The sequence below is a fragment of the Mchenga conophoros genome, linkage group LG6 (genome assembly GCF_057382185.1).
Source record: "Mchenga conophoros isolate Kocher_MC1m ecotype Shallow Benthic linkage group LG6, M_conophoros_male_GT1.1, whole genome shotgun sequence".
NCBI classification, from domain to species: Eukaryota; Metazoa; Chordata; class Actinopteri; order Cichliformes; family Cichlidae; genus Mchenga; species Mchenga conophoros.
In genome coordinates this window covers 10,872,972-10,900,049 of record NC_140531.1, presented here as the reverse complement: position 1 = coordinate 10,900,049, position 27,078 = coordinate 10,872,972, and the positions used below count along the sequence as shown (strand labels likewise).

The window sequence follows — 27,078 nt, the reverse complement described above, 5'->3', positions numbered from 1 at the left end:
GGTGTATTCATAATTGTCTCTGGTACATTTGTTGTATGGGCAGTATGTGTTCACTGTTTGATTGTGTAATCACGTGTTACGCACTGGCAATGCATGCCGGTAGATGGTAATACAGGAAGTAAAAGAGATGGTCTTACCGCACACAGTGGTCCCGCGTACTTATTCAGATTCAGAGTAAGAATCACACATGGTGTCAGAAGTGCTGTGTGACCACCTCTCAATTTTAAATACACTTAGTCATTGAGGGCTAGCAGGAGGGACTATGCGCTTACCTGCTGCTCCATGGCAGGTAGCTCTATGCCCTCCTGGGTTTTAATTGCACCTTAGAACACATATGCATCAACACTACAATGAGCGGGTGGAGGGAGGTTTGGAGTCTTCTCCCACCCCCATTCTCTGCGGCCTGCTGGAGCGGGAGGGCTAGTAGGAGGAGTTGGCCGTCCGACTGCGGTCTGGGGTGTGGGGCCTCCCTGCTGCTGCGGAGTCGGGGTGGTCTGCCTCTCCCCACCGCAGGGAAAAGGGTAACACCACCTGGGTCTGGGTGCAATTCCCCCCTCCAGGGGCAAGGGTACCTAGACCCGGTTTGTAGAGTACGCTTGGGGAGTGTGATTGTGTGTACAGCGTCTCTTTATGTCTGTCTCCACGTTGGTTGAGTGAGGAGTGAGTGCATATGAGAGCATGAGGGTGGGGAATGGATGTTTGTGTCTGTGTGTGCCTGTATGTCTGTGTCTATATGTCAGGTTGGGTATCAGACGCCACCTCTCTGGGGACACCTCAGGCCCTCCAAGGTTTGGAGGCCTATCTCCACCCACCACCACTTCCCCTGCCGGTGGCGGACTCCCTCAGGTGTCGGTGTGTTGGTGGTTCTTTGTGTCTGGGGGTGGGCGTCCGGGTACACACCGGCTCACTCCTTGGCGGCCGCTTGTCGGGGCCTGGGGCCTGGGGCTCGCTCGGGCCCCCTTTGGAGGTGGGGTGCCCCCGGCCTCTCGGCCTGGGGCTCGGTCACTCAGGCGCAGCTGGGGGCCGGCGGAGCTCACGGGCGCGTCACTGCAACTCCCCCTGACTTCTGCTCCGCGGCTGCTGAGTGAGCCCTCATCTGGGACTCTCCTCAGCTCTTACTGGAATAGTGGCGCGGCTGCCCCTCTGTTGGTCTTCCATGGTCTCTTGTGTTCTGGGGGCCTCTGGATGTCTAGAGTTTTGATCTCCTCCATACCCGCTTCACACCCTGGAGGACGGGGCTGTGGCCCCCCCACACTCCCTAGCAGATCATTACATGGAGAAACCTTTGGAATACAAGCATGCTGATCCACACAGGTATGCACACATGGGTATTCACAGACGCGGACTAAAGCTTTCTTGGCTGCTACCTCAAAGCACACTGTGCGCTGTCTATCTTGCGTGCTGCACAATATCGTTTATTATTTAGTAAATATTGATATCTATGGCTAGCTAGTTTATTGTGATGGTGCTTTGTTTTCTCTATTATTATGTTGCTCTTTGTTGTTTGCTGTCTCCTCTGTTTGTTTTTTTTGTTTGTTTTTTTTTTTTTCTCCATACAGGTGACCCAGGAGTTCTTTTTTTTTTTTTCTCTCTCTTCCCCCCCCCCCTTCTCACCGTCTCTTCTCCCCTTTGGTTTTCTTTCTTTCTCTCCCCCTCTTTCTCTCATTCATTCCCCCTGTCCTATTTATTAAAAAAAAAAAAAAAAAAAAAAAAAATGACAAAGGATGAACTGAAGCTCTGCCATCACGTAATGTCGCATACTGCTGTTTCTGATGTCATTTAAAAAAAAAAAAAAAAAAAAAAAAGAATATCGCCCATATGGTTTTCACTGCCCTATGCATAGCCAAGAAAACAGTCCTCATGAACTGGAAAAATAAAAATAATCTTAATTCTAACCAATATAGAAATTATCTATTAGATTACATTAGTCTTGATACAGCCTCTGCCACCAAAAAAAAAAGAAGAAAAGAAAAAAAGAGAAGAAAAAAAAAAAAAAAAAAAAAAAGAAGTGCTGTGTGACTTGTAAGACTCCATACATCTGCCGAGTGTGAGGAGAAGGGGAAGGTGGAAACAAAATGCCGAATGACGACGTAGACGATCGTCCGAGGGCAGGAGTTAGCACCGCGGCTAGCACTCCCAGCGCTACGTTTAGCATCCAACCACCGGAGCCCTTTGATTTTTCCAAACCACACGAATGGACAAGATGGGTCCGTCGCTTCGAGAGATTCCGTCAGGCAAGTAATCTGTCTGCGAGCTCGGAGGAAAATCAAGTGAACACTCTCATATATTGTATGGGAGACGAAGCGGATGACGTCCTGAGAGGACTAAAGTTAAGTGATGTAGACCAACGGGACTATGCTAAAGTGAGAGATAGCTTCCACAACTTTTTCATTGTCAGGAAAAATGTTGTTTATGAGCGCGCACGTTTTAATATGCGCAAACAAGAGCCGAATGAGACTGTTGATGCATTCGTGACTGCCTTGCATGCATTAGCAGAGCACTGTAACTACGGACCGCTCCACGATGAGCTGATAAGAGACAGAATAGTAGTGGGCTTGGCCGACACGAGGCTGTCTGAGCGCATGCAGATGGAAAAAGACTTGGACTTGGATAAAGCTATAAATATGGCCAGGCAGTCAGAAGAAATCAAAAAGCAACAGTCAGCTTTGAGAAGTGAAACAAATGTAATGCATGTAAATGCGAAAACAGTTGATAGAGTGATACAAAAGCACGACAAAACAAAGTTCAACATGTTCAAAAATAAAACTGTCAAAACACAACAGCAATATAGCAAGAGACAAAGTAACAAATGCTACAAGTGCGGAGGCTCTCCACATCCGAAACCTGAGTGCCCAGCAAATGATGCAAAATGTCATTTATGTGGAAAAAAAGGTCACTACCAGCGAGTCTGCAGACAAAGCAAGACAGTGCAAAGTATTGAGGAGGAAGAGGAGCAAGGTTTCTTCCTAGGCTCAGTTTCCAGTGACGGCCAGGCGTGGACAGCCAACATACAAGTGAAAGATGCAAAAATCACTTTCAAACTGGATACTGGAGCAGATGTGACTGTAATAGCTGACTCGGACTTATCAAAGATTTTTGCTAACGAACACAGACCAGTTCTCCAGCAGCCAGAAAAACCTTTGTTAGGCCCTGGAAAAACACCACTGGACGTTGCAGGTTTTACAAAGCTACAGCTCAACTACGGAGCGAAACAGACAACAGAGAAGGTCTATGTTGTAAGAAACCTGAGCACTCCACTGCTAGGCCTGCCCGCCATTACAGCTCTTGGCCTGCTGGTGCGAGTTGACGCGGTTTCAATGGACACTCTGAAGACTACTTACCCTAAACTTTGCAATGGTCTAGGGAAAGTGCAGTGGGCCTATCACATTAAACTCAAACCGAATGCTGTGCCGTACTCACTCAAAACTCCGCGAAGGCTTCCTCTGCCTCTGATGGGAAGGGTAAAAGAGGAACTCCAACGAATGGAAGAGCTTGGTGTCATTACCCGAGTTGAGGAACCAACGGATTGGTGTGCCGGCATGGTTGTTGTTCCAAAGAAAAACAGCCCTAGGCTAAGACTTTGCGTAGACTTTACCGGACTAAATGAGTATGTGTGCAGGGAAAAATATGTGCTGCCATCGGTTGAACAAAGTCTCGGAATGCTCGCAGGAGCCAAAGTGTTTAGCAAACTGGATGCCAACATGGGCTTCTGGCAGATTCCCCTGTCCGATGAGTCTGCCAAACTCACCACCTTCATCACACCCTTTGGGCGGTTCCACTTTAACCGCCTACCGTTTGGGATCAACTCAGCGCCCGAACACTTTCAGCGCATGATGGCGGAGGTCATCGAGGGTCTCGAAGGAGTGGTGTGTCACATTGATGATGTGTTGGTGTGGGGACGTAACCATCAGGAGCACGATTCCCGTCTCCATGCTACACTGCAAAGACTGGAAAAAGCAGGCATAACGCTGAATGTTGAAAAATGCGAGCTCTCCCAGAGCAAGGTTGCTTTCTTGGGTCACATCATAGCGGATACAGGAATCAGTCCTGACCCGAAGAAAACGGAGGCAATTACAGAAATGACAGAGCCAACTAATGTGTCAGAGTTGCGCAGTTTTCTGGGCATGGTGAATCAAGTGGGCAAGTTCATCCCCCATTTAGCTGAAAAAGACAAAGCCCTGCGAGATCTTCTTTCCAAAAAGAACGCATGGTATTGGGGAACTGACCAAGTGTGAGAGCTTTCAAAACATTACGAGATGCCCTGACCTCACCCCCAGTGCTCGCAATGTATGACCCCAACAGAGACATTAAAGTATCAGCAGATGCTTCATCCTATGGTCTCGGAGCTGTTCTTTTACAGCTGTGGGAAGAAGGATGGCGACCAGTGGCGTATGCATCGAGGTCCCTTTCTCCTACAGAACAACGATACGCACAAGTGGAAAAAGAGGCACTGGCATCTACATGGGCGTGTGAGCGTTTTCGTGATTTCCTGATTGGTAAACATTTTTGTCTTGAAACGGACCACAAACCTCTCGTTTCCTTACTGGGAGGACAAGCTCTGGATCTCTTGCCACCCAGGATCCAGCGATTCAGAATGAGACTCATGCGTTACTCGTACACTGTGCAGTACGCCCCAGGGAAATCGCTCTGGACAGCAGATACTTTGTCCCGCTCACCTCTGAAAAAACCAATGAACCTGTCAGACAAAGAGCTAATGGAAAGCACAGACATATATGTCGACAGTATTGTAGCAAACATGCCTGTCAGTTCATCATATATGCAAACACTGAAGGAACAACTGAAAAGCGACAGTGTGTGTGCTCGCGTCATGGACATGTGCACCGAAGGCTGGCCAGAACATGCAAAACAAGAGCCTTTACTGCGAAATTACTGGCCTGACCGAGCCACGCTCACTGTTGAAGACGGCCTTTTGTTAAAAGACACACGGCTTGTCATTCCTTCAGCAATGAGAAACGAGGTGCTGGAAAAACTACACGAAGGACATCAAGGTGTTGTAAAATGTAAAGCTCGTGCACGCCAAACAGTGTGGTGGCCCGGGCTGAGTCAACAAATCTCTGAGATGGTGCTCAAGTGCAAAACGTGTATTCAAGAAAGACACAATAACAGTGAGCCACTCATGCCAACAGAATACCCTGCCCACCCATGGCAGAGAGTGGGCACAGATCTTTTCGAGCTGGGAGGGAAAACTTACCTTCTCGCTGTTGACTATCACTCTAGATTTGTTGAGATTGCTTTGTTAAACAGGACAAAATCAAACGATGTCATTACTCACCTGAAATCTTTCTTTGCCCGTCACGGCATCCCAGAGGTCCTCATGTCTGATAATGGACCACAGTATTCAGGTCAAATCTTTACAGACTTTGCAGCAGCATACGGCTTCAAACACATCACAAGCAGTCCCAAGTTTCCGCAAAGTAATGGAGAAGCAGAACGTGCTGTGCAGACTGTAAAAAATCTTCTGAAAAAAGCAGCTGATCCTTATCTAGCTCTTCTTGCCTATAGAGCTACACCACTGCAGTCCGGATACAGCCCTGCAGAGCTTTTAATGGGCAGACGTCTGCGAACCACACTGCCGATGCTTCCATCGCAGCTGGAGCCCACACTGCCGGACAACGCACTGCTCGCTCGAAAGGAAAGGGAGAAGAGGATGATGGACATGGCAAACTTCAACAGGCGCCACCGCGCAAAACCTTTATGCAGCCTGTCCCCAGGAGAGCAAGTTTGGGTGACTGATGTCAAAACTACAGGCACTGTTATCCAAAATCACTCTACACCCCGATCATACACAGTGGAGTTACCACAAGGGACTGTGAGGCGTAATCGTGTGCATTTGATTCCTTTAAGTTCACCTGTGCATGAACCTGCTAATGTGCCTGTGTTGCAGAAGCCTCAAACACCCAGTGTGATCCCTGCTACACCTGTTAACACTGATGTGGTCAGAACCAAGTCAGGGAGGCCAATAGTTAAACCTAAAAAGTTAGATCTGTAAGAAAAAAAAAAAGGTTGTTGTTATGTAACTGTGTTATAATGGTTTTGTAGAGCACAGTAAAATAAAGCTAAAAAGAGTTGTTAAGAAAAGAAAAGAACAAGAAAACAAAAACAAAAGGTTAAAAATGTAATGCAGATTGTTTGCCAGATGTTCTTGTATGGCTTTGAAAAAGAGAAGTTCTGTCCTGAGAAAAGGAATATTCTGTTTTTGTTTAAAAGGGGAGATGTGGTGTATTCATAATTGTCTCTGGTACATTTGTTGTATGGGCAGTATGTGTTCACTGTTTGATTGTGTAATCACGTGTTACGCACTGGCAATGCATGCCGGTAGATGGTAATACAGGAAGTAAAAGAGATGGTCTTACCGCACACAGTGGTCCCGCGTACTTATTCAGATTCAGAGTAAGAATCACACACCAGCCAAGCAGCCAATGACAAGAAAACTTGTCAGTGATTGAAACTGATGACTGATCTCCCAGAACAGTATTCAACACCCTGGAATGAGATGACAGTCATCCTCATAGAGCCGCAGTCTGAGCAAGACTTAAAAGTGCAATTGTTTGCAAGTGGCCTGCTCAGTGTTGATCTAGCAGAAAGCTTCCACAATTCTCAAATGTATTGCTCTCTACAGCACAGACCTAAATACTGTCAGCTAACTTCTGAGAAACTCCATAAAATCTCAAATCAAGAAAGTAGTGAGAGTAAAGGGAAAAATGTTGGCAAGAAATTGAGAGTGATGGATGCAGCTGAATGGAGAAGGATCGTTGCTTTGCTCAGCTGCAGTAAAATATAGCAGATTTTTTCCCCCTTCAAAAATAGAAACAGTGACGTATTGCACACCCAGTTGTGTTAACCAAGGCTCACCCCTCTGACAGCTCATTTATTGAGTGCACTGGCTTTTTAATACAGCAGGGCTTATATACACATCACTGCAGACAGGATAACTCTTCTGACATACCTGCCAAATGAGAGAAAATGCATTTCAAACCCTAATGGACACAGTTTCTTGGAAATATGCTGTTCGACTGTAAAATGCAACAAATTGCCCTGAGGTTTCAGACTCAATGTGCCCCACGTGATGTTACTAGCGAGGAGGGTGGGAGCGACAGGGCCTGTAATGACAGGACAGTTAGTCTTGGGAACCAACTAGACTAAACATGGAGGCAGAACACTGTACTGTGACAATAACACATGGTAACATATTCAGAAAGAATAATAAAGAAGATCATCTGTCACTAGCCTAATGTTTAAGCCTTACTGTCATGTATTTGCTTCCTTTCAGTGGTTCCCAGTTTGTTATTCACTGCTATGACTTGGCTTCTTGTGTTATTGTATGACAGAGAAGGATAAGACCATCACAGTGTTTACTGGTAGTAAAACCACAATAAAATTCAGAGCCTTGAAAACAAAAGCATTAAAAGTGGAAGTCTGGAAGCTCAAGCACCTTGTAACCTTTTATGTGAAAATATTAAAGACGCTTTAAGGTAGTGGGTTGAGTGATGCTTGAGCTCATGGTTTCAAACTTTTATGGATGTTGATCATACTTGATTGTTATCAAGAGACACCACAGTGCACCGTGAGGGTTCACAGAAACTCTTGATGTGCATTATACTCCATGCATAATGCATGCGAAATTGCTCCAGTCAGCTACAGAGTCTGGATTCTTACACAGTTAAGGTAAAGTTTGGAATATTAGTTGATGTTGGGATTTTCCAAGTGTTGTCGGGAATAAACATTAACCGTTCAAGCGTTATAGGAAATGACTGTAGAGGCTACAGTTCCACTGATTCTCTAGTCTTTTAAAGATGGCCTCTTTCTGTAGTTTATTGGTTTTGTTTAAAAGAAAGACTGCAGTCAAACTGCATTATTGTTTCTGACTAATCAAACAAGCGTCCACTTACATTTAACTTAAAGTGAATTTAGCCATTAAGACGCAAGACTGACTAACGTTTTTCAGGCTCTAACTGCCGTCTCGCTGTCTCCATTATATATTTTCTGTCTGTCCTTCCATCATCCCTCACTCCTCTCCATTCAGCTTGTAAAAGCATCACTTCTTAATAATTGGGTAATGGCTCTTAGGAGAGCACTGCCAGAGCGCTGCTGCATGAGTCAGATACGAGACAGGGGAGGGGGGTATATGGCACTGCCAGACAGGCTCCGCTGGCTTTATTTTATCTTGCTGTGAAGGTCATGAGTTGAGCAAAGACAAGCAGATTCAGGTCTGTGCAAATGAGGTAAAGTCTTGTTCAACTGAGCTGGCGAGTCAAGTGAGGACAGCGGCAGCAGGAGTTCTTCAAAACGCCATTTAAACTTTTAATGACAAACTCCAGCGTCTATGCACACTCAGTTTAAGTCTGAGAAGTTGGTGCCATTCGGTTCATGTGGGGGACATTTAGCAGAAAGATTGCAAGGAAGTCAACAGAGCCATTTGACTGTGTGCATGTTTTTGTTGATGAAAATAGGCTTCTGTAAGTTCCCTTTTCCAACTGCTGGTGGGTTGCATGTGTAGAATACTAATGGTATCATCAGGAAGAGCACAGTACCGGAGCTGAAATAACATTTGTTTTCAGTCCTTGTAAATTTTAATGTTTTCCTTTGAACATTTACTAGGAAGTAAAGTGTTATAGCTAAAAAGGCAACACTGATCAGTGCCAAAGAAAATGCTTCACCAGGTAGAACTCTAGAGTTTGTCTGAAATTCTATACCTTTATTGTATTTTGTATGCAAAAATATTAGTTTTTTCATTACCTCACAAACCTTGGTATGTGGCGAGGTTTTAGAAATAACTTTCAAGGATCCAGCTGTCTTAGGGCGAGAGGCAGGGTACGGTACACCCTGGACAGGTCACCAGTCTGTCGCAGGGCCAACACATAGAGACAGACATTCACACCAATTTAGACTTACCCCACTAACCACATGTCGTTGGACTGTGGGAGGAAGTCGGAGTACCCACACATGGAGAACAGGCAAACTCCACATAGCAAGACCTCAGCCTGATGGTGGAATTGAACTCAGGACCTTCTTGCTGAATTTGTAAGTAAATATAATTACATTGTAACTTAAAATAAACTCAAAATAAACACTTCTTTCTTTGGCTCTCGGAGGAGGTGGACGCACTTTTTCTCCTCTCCCTTATCTTCCCTGCTTAGTTCTTCTGTCCTTGTCTAGTCTCGTGTCTTTTTTGTATTGCTTTCCCTGGAACAGTCTCTCACAGTCTGTGTCTAAAACCTAAAAGAGAATTATGGATTTGATCAACTGGTCTCTGAATGCTATTGACACCCTTTAACGAGAAGTCTGGGCTCGGGAGAGCCCAAGCGTCCTGGAGGGACTTTCCCTGCCGGATACACGATGGATGGGTGGCAGAGGATCGTGTGCCTGGCGGGATTGTCGATCGAGGACTCTGAAGATATCTACCCATTCGGAACCATGATAACAGGGTTCTTGCTGATCGGAGCTGGCTTGGCCCTGGCTTATCGGAGAATTAAGAGAGCAGAACCGGCTGTTCAACCCCCCACAAGGCTGCCCGCTGGGATTGGAACGACAAGTGCGACTTCTCAGAAAGGGCTCACTGAAGGCAGCATGGTTAAGAGCTTGGAGGCGCTTACAACTGCAGTGAATGCTCAGAATAACACCTCTGAGCGTATGTATGTTGGATTACATCAGGAAAGAATCCACTCGGAGCAACGCCTCTGGGCGGAAGCTGGATTACATCGCGGATCAGTTGGCTGCGGTCGTGAGGTCTCAGAATCTGCTCTGTGAGCAAAAGCCTGAAAAGACCACAGAATTGAAGGTAAATAACATCATGGAGAGACTCGCAGCTGTTAACAGGAGATTGAGAGACCAGTGTCGCTGTCGGAGTGTTAAAAACAGCTTGAAATTCTCATGAGTTGTTTGTAAAAGAAAAATCACCATCATAATGCGGCTACCCCTTCGGCGCCAGCTGTGAGCTCAAGGCCGGAGCCGAACAAAAACTCCCTGATAACGACTGTGTTGAGTCTGTTCCTTCCCATTCCATGCAAGGCCACCTGGGTTGGCTGGGAGACTGTTTACTTAGCCTGGCAGGGCGAAGGACACTGTCTCAGCTGAACTATGGACACGCACACACATACATATACTGATACTGATAAGCACTCACTGACGCATCACCCTCCCTACCCCGGATCCAACGCCACCTCCAACGCTTACCTCCCCTCTGATGTGGACACCGGGTCAGCTGGAGGCGCAGTCGAAAGATTGCAGCGGTCCCAGATCAGATGTACACACTGGAACACTTTCCCATGTTGCTGTCTGTGTTTATTGTGTTATGGTGTGATGATATCTGTGCATTCCTGTATTATCCTTCTGTGTTGCACATTTCGATGTTTTTTTCCTCACTACCTAGCCTGACCTGTCTCCCCAATGTGATGTTTGTGTATTGTATGTACTGTCGGCAAGGTCTGTCATCACAGTTGTGGGCAAAAGACCTGCAACTGCTAATAAAGGCTATCTCATCTCATCTATCTCTCTCAATTTAATTATAGTGGAATTACACCCTGAGTTATAAAGTGTTGCAAAAAAACCTCCTGGAGGTGCATAGACATTGCTAGATATTGATCAATGCTAACGTCATGTGGGATTCAAAAGGCCTGTGATTGTAGGCTTGATGCTCTAAAGCCTCACACGTTGTTCAGTCACAACGTGCTAAAATGTTTTGTGTCCTCTGACAACAAAACGCATTCAGCAGCTGTAGTTTTTAAGACATACATGGATTTTTTTAAAACATATTTATGTAAATACTTTTTTGTATGTTAGGGTATGATCCTACAAGTATGAGTTCTACTAAAAATCTTTTACTTTTTCACAATCCCACACTCTGAGTTTCTGAAGTTTGTAAAATATCATCCCAGTAAAACCAACAGTGCTTTCTCTGCTGCATTTGTAGAGGCAGAAAAAAGTGCGTCTGTGTTTGACTCATCTTTTTATCAGAGGCTAATTTAATCGTTTGGTTGTCTAAGCCAGGGAAGCCAACTGACAGGGGGATCCTAGAGGCGACAGATAAGGTTCCCCCTCTGATCCAGATCCATCTCTCTTGTCCTAAACATCTGCCCCAGGTCAGAGCTCTTATCTGCTACCTACACAGTGTCTGGTGTTGAGCTGGGAAAGAGAAAACAGATTCTCTGGGTCAGTATAGATACTTCTGTGTCAGTGCATTTGGGAGGTATGTGTATGTTGCGCTGCCAAAGAGCTCCAGTGCATGTAAAGGTTATCTATGCTTGAAAAGAAGATATGTCTCATTTGTCAAAGACTAAAAGAATGCTTTGCACAGGAAGGTCTTAACCAGGTGTTCATTTGAAGTCAAGAACTCCCTTTCAATCACAGATTTTATTCATCTGAGAACATCCTGAGGTCTTCTGAGGCCCTGGCATGTTTTGGGTCTTCCCCTACGTTTAAAGGAATGATCAGATGCCTGAACTGTCTCAGCAGGCTATACATGAAGGAGCAATAGAGCAGCTTCTCCTGAATGCTATTTCTGCAGCAATAAACAGTTTGGTTCATAGCTGTAACGAGGGGGTAAATATAAACAGTCTTTATTAGAGGTAAGTCAAATGAAATCTCAGGTTCTGCTTTAAAGTAGGCTACTCGTTAAGTTTCTGTGTTGATTACTCTCGTGTGCATTCATCTAAATACTGAATGCAAACTAAAGGTTTCATAGTAAAAACAATAATAAGCAGCTTTTCTCTTTCAGGTAGCCCAGTGAGCCTCAGGCGGCTACATGTCGATCGCAGCCGAGCAATTTGCAACCATGACAGGCCGCTAACAAACCATCTCCCTGCTGCTGTTGCTTGAGGGCTGGAGGCTGGTGTGGAGTATAAAGAACAGCTTAAAACCGACGACACAATATCAATGTCTGACTTTGGCCATAAATCCTTGATGCCTGAGACACGCCCCAACAGCTGCTTTGATTTTAAAGTTATGATGCAAACTTTAAAGGCAGTTTGTAGTTGGAACTTGTCATCTGTAAGATGACACCTGGTTTTTCCCAAGGTCTCCATCAGTACTGACAGCTTCACCTCCCAGATACTGGATCAGCTTACCAAAACAGACTTGGCATCTTCAGTAATAGTTTATTTTTATACCAACATTTAAAACATGTCAGTAGTGCAGTCTTAACTACCATTTTACGTTGTTGTTGTTTTTAAATAGGTTTTGTGGCTGCAGCTGCCGTTGTAGCTCCTTCTTTCTGCAGCACCACCTGCAATTACATGTGCATTTTAGATAAAGTTTGTTTGCTTTTGTAGTCCTCATTTACAGAAGTGTAGAGATCAGTCAGCGACGTGCTGACAACTACCAGATTTCTGATTTCGCCATGATACAGATACAGTTATGTGAACAATGAAATAAATGTTATTTGTTGCTCTGAATTGCTAAACAAAAACACAGATGAACAGAAACACAGACACACAAAGAAGGATCAACTGTAGACCTGCCCTAGAAGACAGATAGCACTATCAGCTCAAGAAAACACCAGCAAATAAAAAATAGCTACAAAGGTGATTAACACGGACACTAACCTGCATCGTTGTCTGCCTCAAAACACTCATGAAATCTCCACATTATTTCCGCAGCATCACGTGCTGCATCACGTTTTGTGCGATTTTGTTTTTTTCAACTTCAGTTGTGCTTTGTGTGCTTTTCCCCCCCATTTTCCCAGTGTTTTCTTAAGATGCAGTTCATTTGACCTTTCAGAGCCACCGTACATCTATCCTGTTGTTGAGTTGTACGCAAGGCTGACCCTAAGCCTTGTTCTGCATGTGTCTGTATTGACTCTCTCGAGGTACTCTGATTCCTCCCACCTTCCAAGGACATGGAGTTAGCAGAGCTAGGTTAATTGGGGATTCCAGATTACCAGTAGGTGTAAAAGTGATTGTGAATGGATGTCTGTCTCTCTAGTTTGCTGTATGACTGACCTATCCATGATGTATCCAGCCTCTTCTCTAATAGCAGCTGCGATAGGCCCCCACATGATCCTGAATTGGATAAAAAAGGATGGATGGAAGTTGCTGAGCACAAAGCCTTTTTCTTCTTTTCACACGTTTTCTTTACAACCTGTAGTTTTTATAGTTAAAGTTAGTAAGACGCTCTTTAGAAATCATGCAAAGTTTCTCTGAAAACCTAATAATGTGCTCAAAATGTCCTCATTATCTTACAAACCTAAACAACCATAACAACAGCTGCATACGAAGTCAGCAAAGACACAAACACATACAGTACACGTATACACAGTAGTCTGCAGGTACTCCTTCAGTCATGCACGTGCGCGCACTCACACACACACACACACGCTCACACAAAATGACGGGCTGTCTGGCTTCAGTTTTGGGTTCCGAATTAAAGACTTTCGCTTGCCCTACTTGCCTGACTCCACCCTGTTCTTTTCTGAGAAGCTGCACACACACACACACACACACACACACACACACACACACACACACACACACACACACACACACAAACATGCCTCCACTGCCACCACCATGCAATACAGGCGCAATACAGATTCATTCAGCCTCAGGCCTTCTGTAATTTCTGTCATCCGGTGCTGCAGCAGCTATTTAGAGTCTTCCATCTGCAGGAGGTTTATAGAAGTTACTGTCATAAATGCTGACACGCACAGGGCCCTCTGGCTCTAGTCTGCTTGATTTTCCTGTAATTATTGTGACTTTTCCACTTAATGTAGTACACTGTCGAGAATTTCAGGAAAAGTACTGCAGGACTGAGGGACTACATAATATACACTAAATGTAACCCGCTGAATGCTGTGGAGGATGTGTGTGTGGGTCCATCGCTGAAGGGATACATACTACATGTTTCTAAACCTAGCAACAAGTGAAACTGTGGCTGAGTGATATATTGAAGCAACAGAAATATTTGTTCTAATTTTAACTTGGTGAAAAACTAAAATTTCAAAAGGAATTTGTGCTTTGTTGTTAGAAAAAAACAAGAAATATTAGATTCCTGAAGATCCACCCATAAAGCAAAAAAAAGAGACGACTAGTCAACAAGTTCACTCAGTCCAAGTTTGAAAAGCAGCACATCAGGTCAGGAGTCTAACCAGGTGCTTTCTAAGCATTTATGGGGTTCCACACAGAGAAATCATCCCAAAGGTGACTGTGAAGAGATCGATTGTTGATATTGTTGATACATTTTTGAGAGTTGCTGAAAACCACAAAAACTGTATGGAATCCCAAAGTCCTTCGGAAATGAATCAGGAGCTCTGTGAATGTTGCAAGTGAGGTGAAGATGTGAACAAATCAGGGTTTTGGTTTTTATGGGTAGAACTGCAGAATCTGGACAAGTGGGGATTTGCTTGGAGTCACTTGCACAGTGAGCTTTGCCAGTCAAGCACACTTTGGTCCTGCTCGCGTACAATTTGTGGGATCATGATAAACTTGTTCCTGCACCTGATCTGCAGTAAGATGTGAACAATAGGGAGCTTTTTGAGATTCTGTTCAGATTCTGTTCTAAAACCACAACTGAACTGGAGTTAGGATTAGTTGCCTCACTTATTTAGTTTATTAGTTTTAATCTTTTAACTTTATGCACATTGCATTAAGCAAAAGTGCAACAGTCTTTGACTTGAAAAAAATTATTTAACATTTAAACCTAGTTTCCGCCTATTCCAGCATATCAAATAAAACATTTTTTTAGTGTTTACACTCACTCTTTCAAATAGTTGCAAGTAAAACACAACAAAAAATAAATAAAATCAAAGAGTCCTGTCGCTCTTAAATCTATTTTTACCTGTTTAGCAGGAGTGGGGCGGGTGGAGGTTTGCCACAGCAGTCATGTCAGTGGGGGGCTCCGGGGGTTTCTCTGTGAATTTCAGATTTGAAGTGTAATTTTCGCTGTGGAAAGAAGTTGTTTCCCATACAGAGTGAACAGTGGACGCTAATGTTTTAGTCACTTTTTACAGAATTGATCAGCTCGTACATCAATTGTCATGAGACACTCTCACAAACAACATGACTGTTTAGTAACACAGTAACGCAGCGTGCTTACGGGAAAGTAACAGTAATCTAATTACTTTTTTTGCATCAGTAATCGCTTACTTTACTCGTTACTTGAAAAAAGTCATCGGATTACAGTTACTTCCCACCTCTGCTAGTGGGGCTTTTCTTCTGCTGTTCCTGCAAATATCTTCAGTTACTCAGCTACTCTTTTCAGGCATGTCTTGAGTTTCTTTTGCAAGAAATATGATTGAAATATTCATCGTGTTTTCTGCATATTTTGACATATTACTTTTTGGTAATTGTGTGGTGTCTAACCGTGTGTACTTACACTGTTTGTGCTTTGGTCCTTAAGTAGAACAAAGGCAATGTGCAATTGCCACTAAACAATAGAGCCTATGAAGCAGCCTGATTATTAAGCAGAACATGTGCACGTACTCTAGTTTTAAGTATCCTGGTTATAATTCTGTATTGTTTTCAGCAAAGCTGGTTTCTATGTGTCATTTTTTTCTTTCCTATTCTCTACATGTAAACACTGTGAGGCAGCAGACTTGAGTCATAATACATTTCCTTGCAAATTGTTTTCATTCCTTTAAAACGTTCATTTCTGTGATTATCCGGTGCTTGGTATTGCAAAGCAAAACACACATAACAGATAAACGATGTAGAATCTAACAAGGCTTTTAAATATTTGCTGTTCTGCTTCATCGTTTCTGTGGGAAAAATCACAGTTTTTCCTGTTGATTTTTTTACCTTCTTTTTTCTTGCACTTGGGGCCGTGCATTTCCTGCTTCATAATTCATTTTCGCACTACAGCACATTTAATTATCCATCTTGGCTCCAGATATATAGCGTGTCTACTGTAATTCTGGAGAAAGAGCTATTTAATTGAAAGGTCATTAAGTGCTGGGACAGAAGTGCAAGTCATTAGCAATTAGGGAAAACACAAAAGGATATTACAAGATGATGAGTGGAACTTTATCGCTTGGAAAATGAGGGATGTGGTAAATAAAGACAACAAAGGACCAATAAACAGAAACGCAAACCTTGTAAGGATATGACTCAAATCCTGTGTTTTTATGTTTAGGGAAGTGTGGCGTCCATTGTTTCTCTCTGATAGTCAAAGATTAAGAGCTTTAACTGTGGATCACTAATGATTTGAAGGCAAAATGGGAGCAGAGCTGTGCTTTGTGTGAGTTATGACACAGCGCTGTGCCTATGGCTATTCAGATGTGAATTAACTCTGTGAGTTATTATTCAGATTTCAATTTTAATAATGTACCTCTGCTGATTTCTGCTATTATTCAAATGCAACCTGTGAAGGAAACCGCAGAGAAGTTCTCCCCTGACAGGAACACCACCTCAGCATGTAGCCCGTATCAATAATGGAAGATGGATTACAGCTTTGGACCGATGACCATGTCTGTCAGGAGACCAGATGTGGAGGAGGGGGTTTCACAATAAAGGCCCAGCTTAGATTTAAAGACTGCAATCTGACTTTTGTTTATACAGTACACCTGACATGCTGCACAAACAGAGATCTGTTAAGTGCAGAAGTAAAGAGAAAACTCGGAATTCTAATCAAATACCAAATCTTAATTGAGAAGATTGTTAAAAAATGAAATAAAAATGAAGGTTTCATCAGTTGTGTTGACCCAGGTAGGGCTCCCTTATTTCTTAGGGCTCACCACAGTGGATGGATTCACATATTTGATTTGGCGCTCCTCTTATTTATCTGGGCTCTGAGTGTTATCACAGTAGCTTGTGACTCCCCTGAGGCTGAGCTCTGTGTCTCCTCGTGCATCTTTTTGATCTTCATCACTTAGGCCTACAGCAGGCAAAAATCCAGGAAAGCCTGGGTCTGCCTCTCCTGCAGTTCTTAGCCCCGCCCACTAAGCAAACCATGCTATATGCCTCTTAAATGGATTAAAAAAAAATTAAACTCCCTGCTGACTTTTGGTTCCTCACTGGACCATATTCCAACTTCTATGTGAAATTATTTTACTTTCCCAGTATGAGATTTTTGTGGACCAAGTCATATTCAGGAGTTTACTATGATTCGAGTTCCATTTTTAAGTTGCATTGTAGTAATAAATGATAAAGGCACAGCTATGTATGTCTAAATTGAGTTATTTTACAATCATTTTGCTTCACTTGAAACAACAGGTCAAGAAATAAACATACGCATATGAAAATCCAGGGCACTGAGTGTGCTGTGCGTGTACAGTTGTAATATAACTTATGTGAGTGCAAGTGCAGTTTTTCGTGATTTGAGCCAAACACCGCCATCAAGCTTATACAGTGTTCAGCCAACCCTGCATACAGGTACCTAAACTCTGCCTACAGTAAAACTGGCGATCTTGGACGGATGTTTTGGGTGATGACTCAGAAAATTATTATACACCCTAACAGATATTTGTATCCTGTGCTGCTTAAAAAAATGTTTTTCTCTATAAACCTAATAAAAGTCCTTGTCAACTGATAGCTGATGGCTTTGAGTTTGTGCTTCATGAATCTGTTCCCTCATTTGTTCCTTCACAGACTGCTAGGAAAGTTCAGGTTGTCAGAACGTTTGTCTGAAAGTGTAAATCTTGGTAACATCAAGAAAGTGTTTGAATCACTTGATATTTTGAATTTTCAGGGCTACAGTGGAAATAGGAAAGCTTTCTGAATAATGCTGCATATTCATATACAGATACCTATCTATAGAGATTCCTGATCAGCTCATTGGGACTGGAAAAATCCCTGGTGAGGTCAGCTTCTGTCAGACCACTTTAAATACAAGACGCTGACAGTTCTGAATGTGTAATAATACAGAAAAATATGTTACCTTCTTCAGCTTTGAACTGATGTATTCATTTGGGATGCAGAGAATACTGTTGGTATAAGATAATACTACTACAAACAGTTTAGGTAATGTTTTAGTGGAAACACGCTGCAAACACAACACTAGACATCAAGTAAACTGTTTAAAGTCCAGATGAAAAAAGTAAGGCCAGCATGTGCTGCCCTTTCACCTCTGTGTCTCGTCCACATTAACATGATAAATATAATAGCTGATAGATCAGCGGCTGTTCTGGCCCCAAAGTGCTTCAGAAAGCTGAAAGAGAAACACAAAGCTGACTCATCCTCTGACTTCTATCATATTACACATAAAAAAAATATCACATATTTACCCCCAACCCTGGTTCTGCCAGAGATTTCTTCCTGTTAAACGAGAGTTTTTCCTTTCCACTGTTGTCAAGTGCTTGCTTATTATTATTGTATTATTGTAGGGCCTTTACCTCACAGTATATATATATATATATATATATATATATATATATATATATATACATATATATATATATGTATATATATATATATATATATATATATATATATATATATATATATATATATATACTGTTCGAGCTGTTAGCTGTTCGAGCTGTTAGCTGTTGCAGCTGGCTGGTCTGAGGAACATAAAGCTCTCCAATTGGCTTTGTGCCTGTGTGAGGATGCAGCTGCATGCCTGCTGCTGCTGACCGAGGAGCAGAGGGGAGATTATAATGCTCTGGTCGGAGCACTTCAGAGGCGCTTCGGGCAGTATAACCAACCAGTGCTGCTGAGGTCGGAGTTCCACAACAGACGCAGATTGCCAGGTGAGCCCCTCCGCATTTTGGCCCATGAAGTCGAGTGCCTTTGCTGGAGGGCGTATGACAGCATGCCACCATCAGTGCAGGCGGAGTTAGCTCGGGACCAGTTCCTGCAGGCCCTGAGCCCTAAAGAGCTCCGCATGCAAACTCAGCTTGCATGCGGAGTTTGCATGCGGAGCTCCAGGGCTGCACACTCAGTGCAGCCCTGGAGCTAGCGTTGGAGAGGGAGATGCTTGCAGGATCCTCTGGGGGCGCTGACGACGCACACGTGGTGAGGGCTGTGTCAGCACCTGTGGAACAGATGGAGACGCCAGCGGGCCTGTGCAGTTTGGTGCAGACAGCTTCGCTGCAGTCGCCTTCCCCTCGGGCTGGCCCACACCGCCGACCTCAGAGCTGCTGGGGATGTGGACAAGTCGGACACCTCATCAGGCAGTGCCCCAAGCTTGCAGCGGTTCAGGGAAACGCCCACGGGCCCGTGTAGGCGGGAGTACACGGGCCTGGGAGAACGACATCCCCACACCACCGCCACCTCCACCCGGTGCGGCCATCACTGTGGGCTGGACCCAGGTTGGCGGCTTTTGCCATGTTCCAGTGACGATTGCAGGGGTGTCCTGTACGGCCCTGCTGGACACGGGATCCAATGCAACGCTGGTCCGACCCGATATTGTCCCAACCGGAGCTGCTGTACAACCGACTAACGTGCAACTTAAGACTGTGACCGGTGATCTGGCCCCAATGAGAGGGAAGGGAGTGTTCCAGTTCAAGGTGGGGGACCTCGGTGTGTCTTATGCTGCCTGGGTGGCTGACGTGCAGGACGCCTGCATCCTTGGGCTGGATTTTTTACGAGCCATTGGTGGTGTACTGGACTTAGGCAAAGGCCTCCTCGTACTCCCTGATGGGAAGAAGGTGCCGCTTATTCCTCCCCCGGTCTGCACAGCATCTGCCGTGGCGTCCACCTCCACCGCAGAGACCCCTGCAGACCCTCCAGCAGAACAGCGAGCGGAGGAGGAGGAGGAGGAGAGGCTCTCAGCAGTGAGGAGTATCTGGTCAAAGAACTGTGAGGGGCTGACTCCACAGCAGCAAGAGAGTCTATGGCAGGTACTAAAAGAGTTTAGTGACATTTTTGCCCTGAAAGAAAGTGATGTTGGCTTGACACACTTGGTAGAGCACGTCATTGAGACCGGGGATGCCCAGCCTATTAAAGTGCGCCCCCGCCGCCTGCCCCTGGCTCATCAGGAGGCTGCAGACAGGGAGCTGTGTGACATGATGAAGGCGGGCATCATAGAACCATCTGATAGCCCGTGGGCCTCCGCGGTGGTGATGGTGCCTAAGAAAAAAAGTCCTAGGATGCGTTTCTGTGTGGACTACAGACCACTCAACAAAGTGACGAAGAAAGACTCTTACCCCCTTCCCAGGATTGATGAGTCCCTCGACTTAGTAGCCGGGTCCTCCTGGTTTTCCACCCTGGACCTGCGGAGTGGCTACTGGCAGGTGCCACTGTCCCCGGAATCCAGACCGAAGACAGCCTTCTGCACTAACAGGGGACTATGGCAGTTCAAAGTCCTGAGTTTTGGCCTTTGCAACGCTCCTGCGACCTTCGAGAGGCTCATGGACAGTGTGCTGGCTGGCGTCCCACGGCAACGGTGTCTGGTTTACCTGGATGATCTTCTAGTGCACGGGAGCTCCTTTGATGCTGCCCTGGATGCCCTGAGACAAGTGTTGGAGAGGGTGGCGGCTGCAGGCCTGAAGCTGCATCCCGACAAGTGCCACTTCATGAGGAGGGAGGTGGAGTTTCTGGGCCACAAGCTGGGTCGTGAGGGCATCAGCACTTTGGAGGAAAAAATTCACACCATTACCGAGTGGCCCACACCAGCAGACCAGAAACAGCTCAAAAGCTTCCTAGGACTGGCGTCTTATTACAGGAGGTTTGTGAAGGGCTTTTCCTCCATAGCCGCACCACTCTTCCACCTGCTGCAGAAGGACCGTGACTTCATCTGGACCCAGGACTGTCAGCAGGCGTTCGACACCCTCCGCAGATCGCTGACAGAGTCCCCAGTCCTTGCCCCCCCTGACCCCGCCCTGCCTTTTGTCCTGGACACTGACGCAAGTAATGTGGGGCTGGGAGCGGTGTTGTCGCAGGTTGGACCGGAAGGGGAGAAGGTGGTGGCGTACTTCAGCCGGGTCCTGAACAGGAGCGAGCGGCGCTACTGTGTCACACGACGAGAGCTGTTGGCTGTGGTGGCGGGGGTGAGACACTTTAAATACTACCTGTGCGGCACAGCATTTGTTGTCAGAACTGATCATGCTGCCCTTCAGTGGCTGATGTCTTTCAGGGAGCCAGAGGGACAGGTGGCTCGCTGGCTGGAGGAGCTCCAAGCCTTCAATTTCACCGTGGAGCACAGAGCAGGGACGCACCATTCTAACGCAGACGCCCTCTCTCGCCGCCCATGTGCTGCAGCTGGCTGCCGTTACTGTGAGAAGCGAGAGGAAATAGAGCGGGAACTCACGACAATAGACGGAGCAGCACAGCTCGCCTGCAGGGTTCTTCTGGTGGTGGATGCAGCGGAGTGGAGGGCACGGCAGGAACAAGACACAGACCTGCTGCCGGTCCTGCAGTGGCTGGAGAAGGGGGAGCAACCCCTTTGGGATGAGGTCACTGGGTTTTCCATCTGTACCAGGGGGCTGTGGGCCAAGTTTGCAGCTCTCAGGCTGAAGGAGGGGGTGTTGGAGCGTGCCTGGAAGGATCCTGCCACGGGGGAGGAGAGGTGGCAGGTTGTGGTGCCAAGGTCGCTGAGGTCAGCTGTGCTGGGAGCCTGCCATGGGAGCACTGGCTCTGGCCACTTTGGGGTCTCCAAGACTCTTCGCCGCCTCCGCCAGGGCTATTACTGGGGTCAACAGCGGAGGGATGTGGAGGACTTTTGCCGCAGCTGTGATGCATGTTCCTCACACAAAGGGCCACAAGACCAGTCCCGGGCTCAGCTTCAGCAGCAACCAGCAGGAGCCCCAATGGAGCGAGTAGCTGTGGACGTCATGGGCCCATTTCCTCGCACAGACAGAGGAAACCGCTATGTTCTTGTGGCCATGGACTATTTTACCAAGTGGCCGGAAGCATACGCCATCCCAGATCAGGAGGCTGAGACGGTCGCTGATGTATTAGTGGAGGGGATGTTCAGCCGCTTTGGAACAGCAGAGACCCTCCACAGTGACCAGGGGCGTAACTTTGAGTCCAAGGTATTTGCTGCCATGTGTGAACGCCTTGGGACTAAGAAAACCCGCACCACCCCACTTCACCCCCAAAGCGATGGGCTGGTGGAAAGGTTTAACAGGACGCTGGCCCAGCAGCTAGCCATCCTTACCTCAGAACACCAACGGGACTGGGATTACCATCTTCCCCTTACCCTCATGGCCTACAGGTCGGCAGTGCAGGACTCCACCCAATGTACGCCTGCCCTGCTCATGTTAGGGAGAGAGCTGAGAACTCCTGCAGAGTTGGCTTTTGGGAAACCCCCGGACGCGCCAGAGGCACCACCGGGCCGGGACTACGCAAGGAAGCTGCAGGACCGGCTGGATTCTGCACATTCCTACGCCCGAGAGCAGCTGGCGAAGGCAGGCCTGCGCCAAAAGAGGAATTACGACATCACCACTAAAGGGAGGCACTTCCGTGCTGGGGAGCTGGTGTGGGTCTACAGCCCAAAGAGGAAGAAGGGACGGTGTCCTAAACTGGATAGCAGCTGGGTGGGGCCTTGCAGCGTCCTAGAGCGAGTGGGGGAGGTTGTTTACAGGGTGCAGTTGCCTCCTAGGGGGAGGATAGTAGCGCTGCACAGAGACCGGATGGCCCCCTACAGAGGACAGTCCCTCCCCTCCTTTCCAGAGGGACGTGTACAGAGCGTCCATGACCCTGCTCAGAGGGGCCCCCGACCGGGGCTGCGTTCCCCCCCCTCGGACTCTTCACCCCAAAGCCCCGAAGCTCCGCGTCCTCCTCAGGGGCTCAGGAGGTCAAGGAGGGAACGTAGGCTACCGCCCCGCCTCAGAGACTGTGTCGTTCCCTCGGGGACGAGGAACTTATTGCTGGGGGGGCAGTGTAACGATGGTTAAGTGTTACTGGACAGTGACATGTTGGTTTTCTCTGCACACTGTTGTTGTTCCTTTAAGATTCATGTTTGGTTGGGCTGCAGGAAGTAGTGAGGGTGGTGTACAGGAAGGGGTGGGGGGACCTGGTTGTTCTGTGTGTGTGCCAGGCTGAAGAGAGGTGTAGTTCGAGAGCGCTTCCCCCTGAGTTAACAACCCGCTGGCTTATGTGCCGAATAAACGGACAAACTGAGACCCCAACCGTCTGGTTCTTGTGAACGTTACAATATATATATATATATATATATATATATATATATATATATAGTAGCTTTAAGGAGGGAAAAGTTCATAGCACCATATTAGAAACTGTGGATATGTTCTTGGAGGCTGTGTAACAGCCAGTGGTTTGTGCCTTTGATTTGAATGTCCTATTTGTTTTACAGTGACATTTGTTGTTCTCGATTACTCTCGTGCAGCACATCCACGGTTGTTGATGTCAGTGTGTGTTTTCATGCATCCTGCTGGCTGAAAGTATTAATGTTTATTTTACGTCCGTACTGTGCCTGCAGCTGTTGGCGTCAGTGTGCCTGCGTGTGTGTGAGTGTCTTCAGATATTTAAAGACCTTTTGTTTGTGGTTGCCTCCACTTCAGATTGAGAAAAACAGCAGCAGTACATTCCTTGGTGTGTGTGGTTGGGCTGGGAGCCGTTACACCCTGGTCCACTGTGGCTGATCTGGCACTTAAACTCAACATTAACCAAAGATTTAGACAAAGTGGCTCCCTCTGTCCAGCTGAATGCATCGTGACCTCAAAGCTTTTTGTTTTCGTCTCTTTTGTTTTCAAAAATGAACACCCTTAACTGATGTGGTAGAGGTTTAGGGCTTTGAGTAGTTTGCCAGCCTTTTATTGCTGTTGTTGTTTTTGTTTTATAACTTTGAACTTTTTACACATGAAAATGAGTTTTGTGGGTTCTGTTCTGTTTTCGGAGCAGGTCATAATCCCAGTGGAGGTGTGAGACTATTAGAAGTGGAGCAAAAATGAACCAACAGGTGATACAAATATAAATATAGTGCCAAACGACTATGTTGCAGCGTAGCACAGGTTAATCCCTCTCCTTAAAACTGTCAGGCCTCTCTGCATTTATAGAAACTAGCAAACGACCCTCACCCCGCTATAAAAGGGAGCTGGCAGTAACCCATCAATAACTTGGTGAAGTGAACACTTCATCGGTCAGGTACTAATAGTATCTCTTCATCATGGCACCTGTTAGTGGGTGGGATATATTAGGGAACAAGAGAACGTTTTGTCTTTAAAGTTGGTGAGTTAAAAGCAGAAAACTGGGCAAGCATGAGGATAACAGCTAGTTTGATGATGACCCAGTCTGTGATGGCTAGATGACTGGGTCATCTCCAAACCTGCAGCTTTCCCTGTCATGGAAACCGTATTCCCTGATGGCTGTGGCCTCTTTCAGCAGGATAATGCTGAACAAAACAAAGGTTCAGGAATCATTTGAGGATCACAACAAGTTTGAGGTGTTGACTTGGTGAAACTCCCCATATATCAACCTAGTTGTGGATCTGTGGGATGTGCTGGACAAACAATTCCAATGCATGGAGGCCCCACTTCAAAACGTCCACTACATATAGGATCTGCTGCTAGCGTCTTGGTGCAGATACCACAGCACACCTTCAGGGGTCCAGTGGAGTCTTCAGCAGGTCCGGGCTGTTTTGGCAGCAAAAAAGGGGGGCAACACAATATTAGGCAGGTGGTCATAATGTTATGTCTGATCAGAGCTCCCTATTTATTACATGTTATGATGCAATCATTTGCACATTTAAACTAAAGATGCCAAATAACCTGCATTGTTCCTTGAGCTCCAACCCTAAAGTGTTTACTCTGTCAAAATCTTTGTGATTTAAGACTTATAGTTAAAAGTAACCGGAACACTTTAAATGATAGATTTGTTAATGATCGTTGCAGAGGTGCACAAATGTTCATTCTGCAGCACTTAGAATTTCTCATCATTAAAAGTTTGCTATTAAAATGTGTCCAGAGCCTCTAAAGTGATGCATCCTAATGAGATGTAATGATGTGTGTTGCAGTGCTGCCCTCTAGTGAGATGATGCAAGTCGCCGTAATTTATTAAACACACTTCCCATCAGCCAAACACCTTCAACCAAAGCCTCGAAGAACTCAGAGTTAAAATTTTAAAATTAATTTATTATATGTCTTTGTCATAGAAGTCATTACTTTTTGTTCATGGTTAACATAGTCATTCATATAGAGAACAAATGATTTTTTTTTTATTCATCATTTTCAGTTAATTTAAAAATTTACACTCTTCATTGTGACCCAGCAGAGGAGAAAAATATCTTTTTTTTTTCTCTCAAAAGTATGTTCTCTTGGTTGTTTTTTCCCCCCCTTTCTGAGGGGAAAAGCCCCTCTGCACTCTCCTCTTCCACATCCTCCATCTCCTGTTCTCTCCCTCGCTCTTCTTTTGGATGAATGGACGCAGAGGCGTGGGAACACCTGAACACACTGGAACGATGATGAACACGGGCAAAGGGGCCGATGTGCAGCGGGAGCCACGAAACAACGTACACCCTGCATCATCCCTCGCACGCATACAGTAAGACACGTAACTACACGCACGCACACACACACTTTCCCCACAGACACCCATTAACTGTTCTAAAACAAAAAGATAAAAAGAAGAAACTAAATTTAAGCCCCAACAATGATATAAAAAATAAAACTATGTGAACATTTACAATCATCATCAGTGCTCGGGGACAGGAAGAGGCAGGGGCGGCAGTAATTCTGTAATTATATTACATACGTCCCAGGTGGTAAAGTCATATGATGCCACTGCACAACAAAGAAAAACCTTACAGTCTCTGCAAACATGTTTTGAGTTCTTAAACAATGCAATCATTTAGCAAAAGACTAATAATAATATTAAAAAAAAGAAACAAAACAAAAAAAACCCCAAAAAAAACAAAACAAAGTGCTGAAACCCAGACATTTCACTGGGATCTTTCCAACAAAAAACACCCCTCGAAAACATTTTCAGTATCCCTGTCATGTAGCGTTTTAAATTCCTTTCTTATTAACCAAACGCAGTCTGTGTAAACAGGGGAAAGCTAAATCTGGCACACTGGCAGGAGGTTGGTGAGCATCAGATGGGTATGGATGTGGCTGACTGCCCTGTTGATTAATTGGCTGCAGACATGACTCTGCCCCTGGGGACACGAGGCCGGGTGGCAACGCCGTGGTGAGTGCCAATCATCTGCTGACGCTCCACTGTAGATATGTGCACGTGTGTGTTGTGTATGCTAGCGTCATTTTTAAATTTTCACAAGGACAAGATGGACGGCAGGTAGATGTGCTTTATGACAGGGATGAGCAGAAAACCTCTTAACGGTCACCGTGTGAGGCCAGGCCAATGAAAGCAGATGCAGATGTTACTTTGTTGATAACTTGTTGGATTAATGCTGTGTTAAGTTTTTAGGCCACTGACTGTATATAGAAGATGGATAGCCACATTTCTTCTGATGGCCAGCAGGGGGCGAACCATCTGGCAGCAAAAAGAATCATCTTTTAAATACAGTCTGTTTTTTTGAATAAAATCAATTTTTATAAAAACCCGTAAGCACTGATTATTGTTTTGTTTGAAAAAAAGCATGTTCTGAAGCTGCTTATTGAAGCCATCGTGCCCCAAACACCGGTGACTGAATCAATTACAGTGAAATCTGGCATTGATAAGCACAACAAAACAACCCTGTTTTACGATATACAGATTTCCTGACACGCTGACAATTACGTGTTTTATCTCAGAAATACACAAACAGTTCACGCTCCCCCCATGCATTTATTTGTGTGTATGCAAAAAAAAACAAAAAAAACAAAAAAAACAAAAAAAAAAAAAAACACCTAAAAGAAAAACACATCCCTCCAGTTAAGGTGCAATTCATAGTTTTGTAGGCAGAAGTAGTCTCTGTGTTTCAGCATGCAATTCAAAATAAAAAAAAGCTATTTTTCCAAATATGTTTTGATCATTTTTGACATCTTTGTCTGTTTGAAGGAAAAAGCAAGGAAAAAGCAAAAAAAAAGCAAACACCACACACAAAGCAGGAAGGAAAGCATCAAATCAGCACCACACTGCTGTGTGACAGACACAGGAACACCAAACATGAGGAGATAAATGGCATTTGGGTTGTTCTTGGGTCAAGACTCTGGCCCAAACCGGTTCTGAGTGGCTGAGCAACGACAAAAATGCTTTTTGGTCACACAATGGCGAGCCTTCATAGCGATCGCATAAAAGCGAGGGCACAAACAGAGCGCCTACAGTAGTCTGACTGTTCGACCAGCAG

At 45.4% G+C, this 27,078-nt stretch overlaps 1 protein-coding gene across 1 annotated transcript; it reads left to right on the top strand.

Annotated features, from left to right (window-relative positions):
* Positions 1-2,075: 2,075 nt before the first annotated feature.
* Positions 2,076-22,982, top strand: LOC146572134 (uncharacterized). The gene is made up of 6 exons (XM_085278470.1): positions 2,076-4,210; positions 5,266-5,830; positions 5,906-6,006; positions 17,692-17,744; positions 18,503-18,640; positions 18,936-22,982. The coding sequence occupies exons 1-6, from the start codon at positions 2,076-2,078 to the stop codon at positions 22,727-22,729; spliced, it is 6,786 nt and encodes a 2,261-aa protein (XP_085134596.1). The 3' UTR covers positions 22,730-22,982.
* The last annotated feature ends 4,096 nt before the right edge of the window (positions 22,983-27,078 follow it).

What these genes read in the sequence shown, in the direction of transcription:
- LOC146572134 (XM_085278470.1), top strand. Translation starts at nt 2,076, where the DNA reads ATGCCGAATGACGACGTAGACGATCGTCCGAGGGCAGGAGTTAGCACC. An exon ending in CTTTCCAAAAAGAACGCATG is followed by an intron (nt 4,211 to 5,265) that starts GTATTGGGGAAC and finishes TTTGTTAAACAG; the next exon opens with GACAAAATCAAACGATGTCA. An exon ending in CAACAGACGCAGATTGCCAG is followed by an intron (nt 18,641 to 18,935) that starts GTGAGCCCCTCC and finishes CCTGTGGAACAG; the next exon opens with ATGGAGACGCCAGCGGGCCT.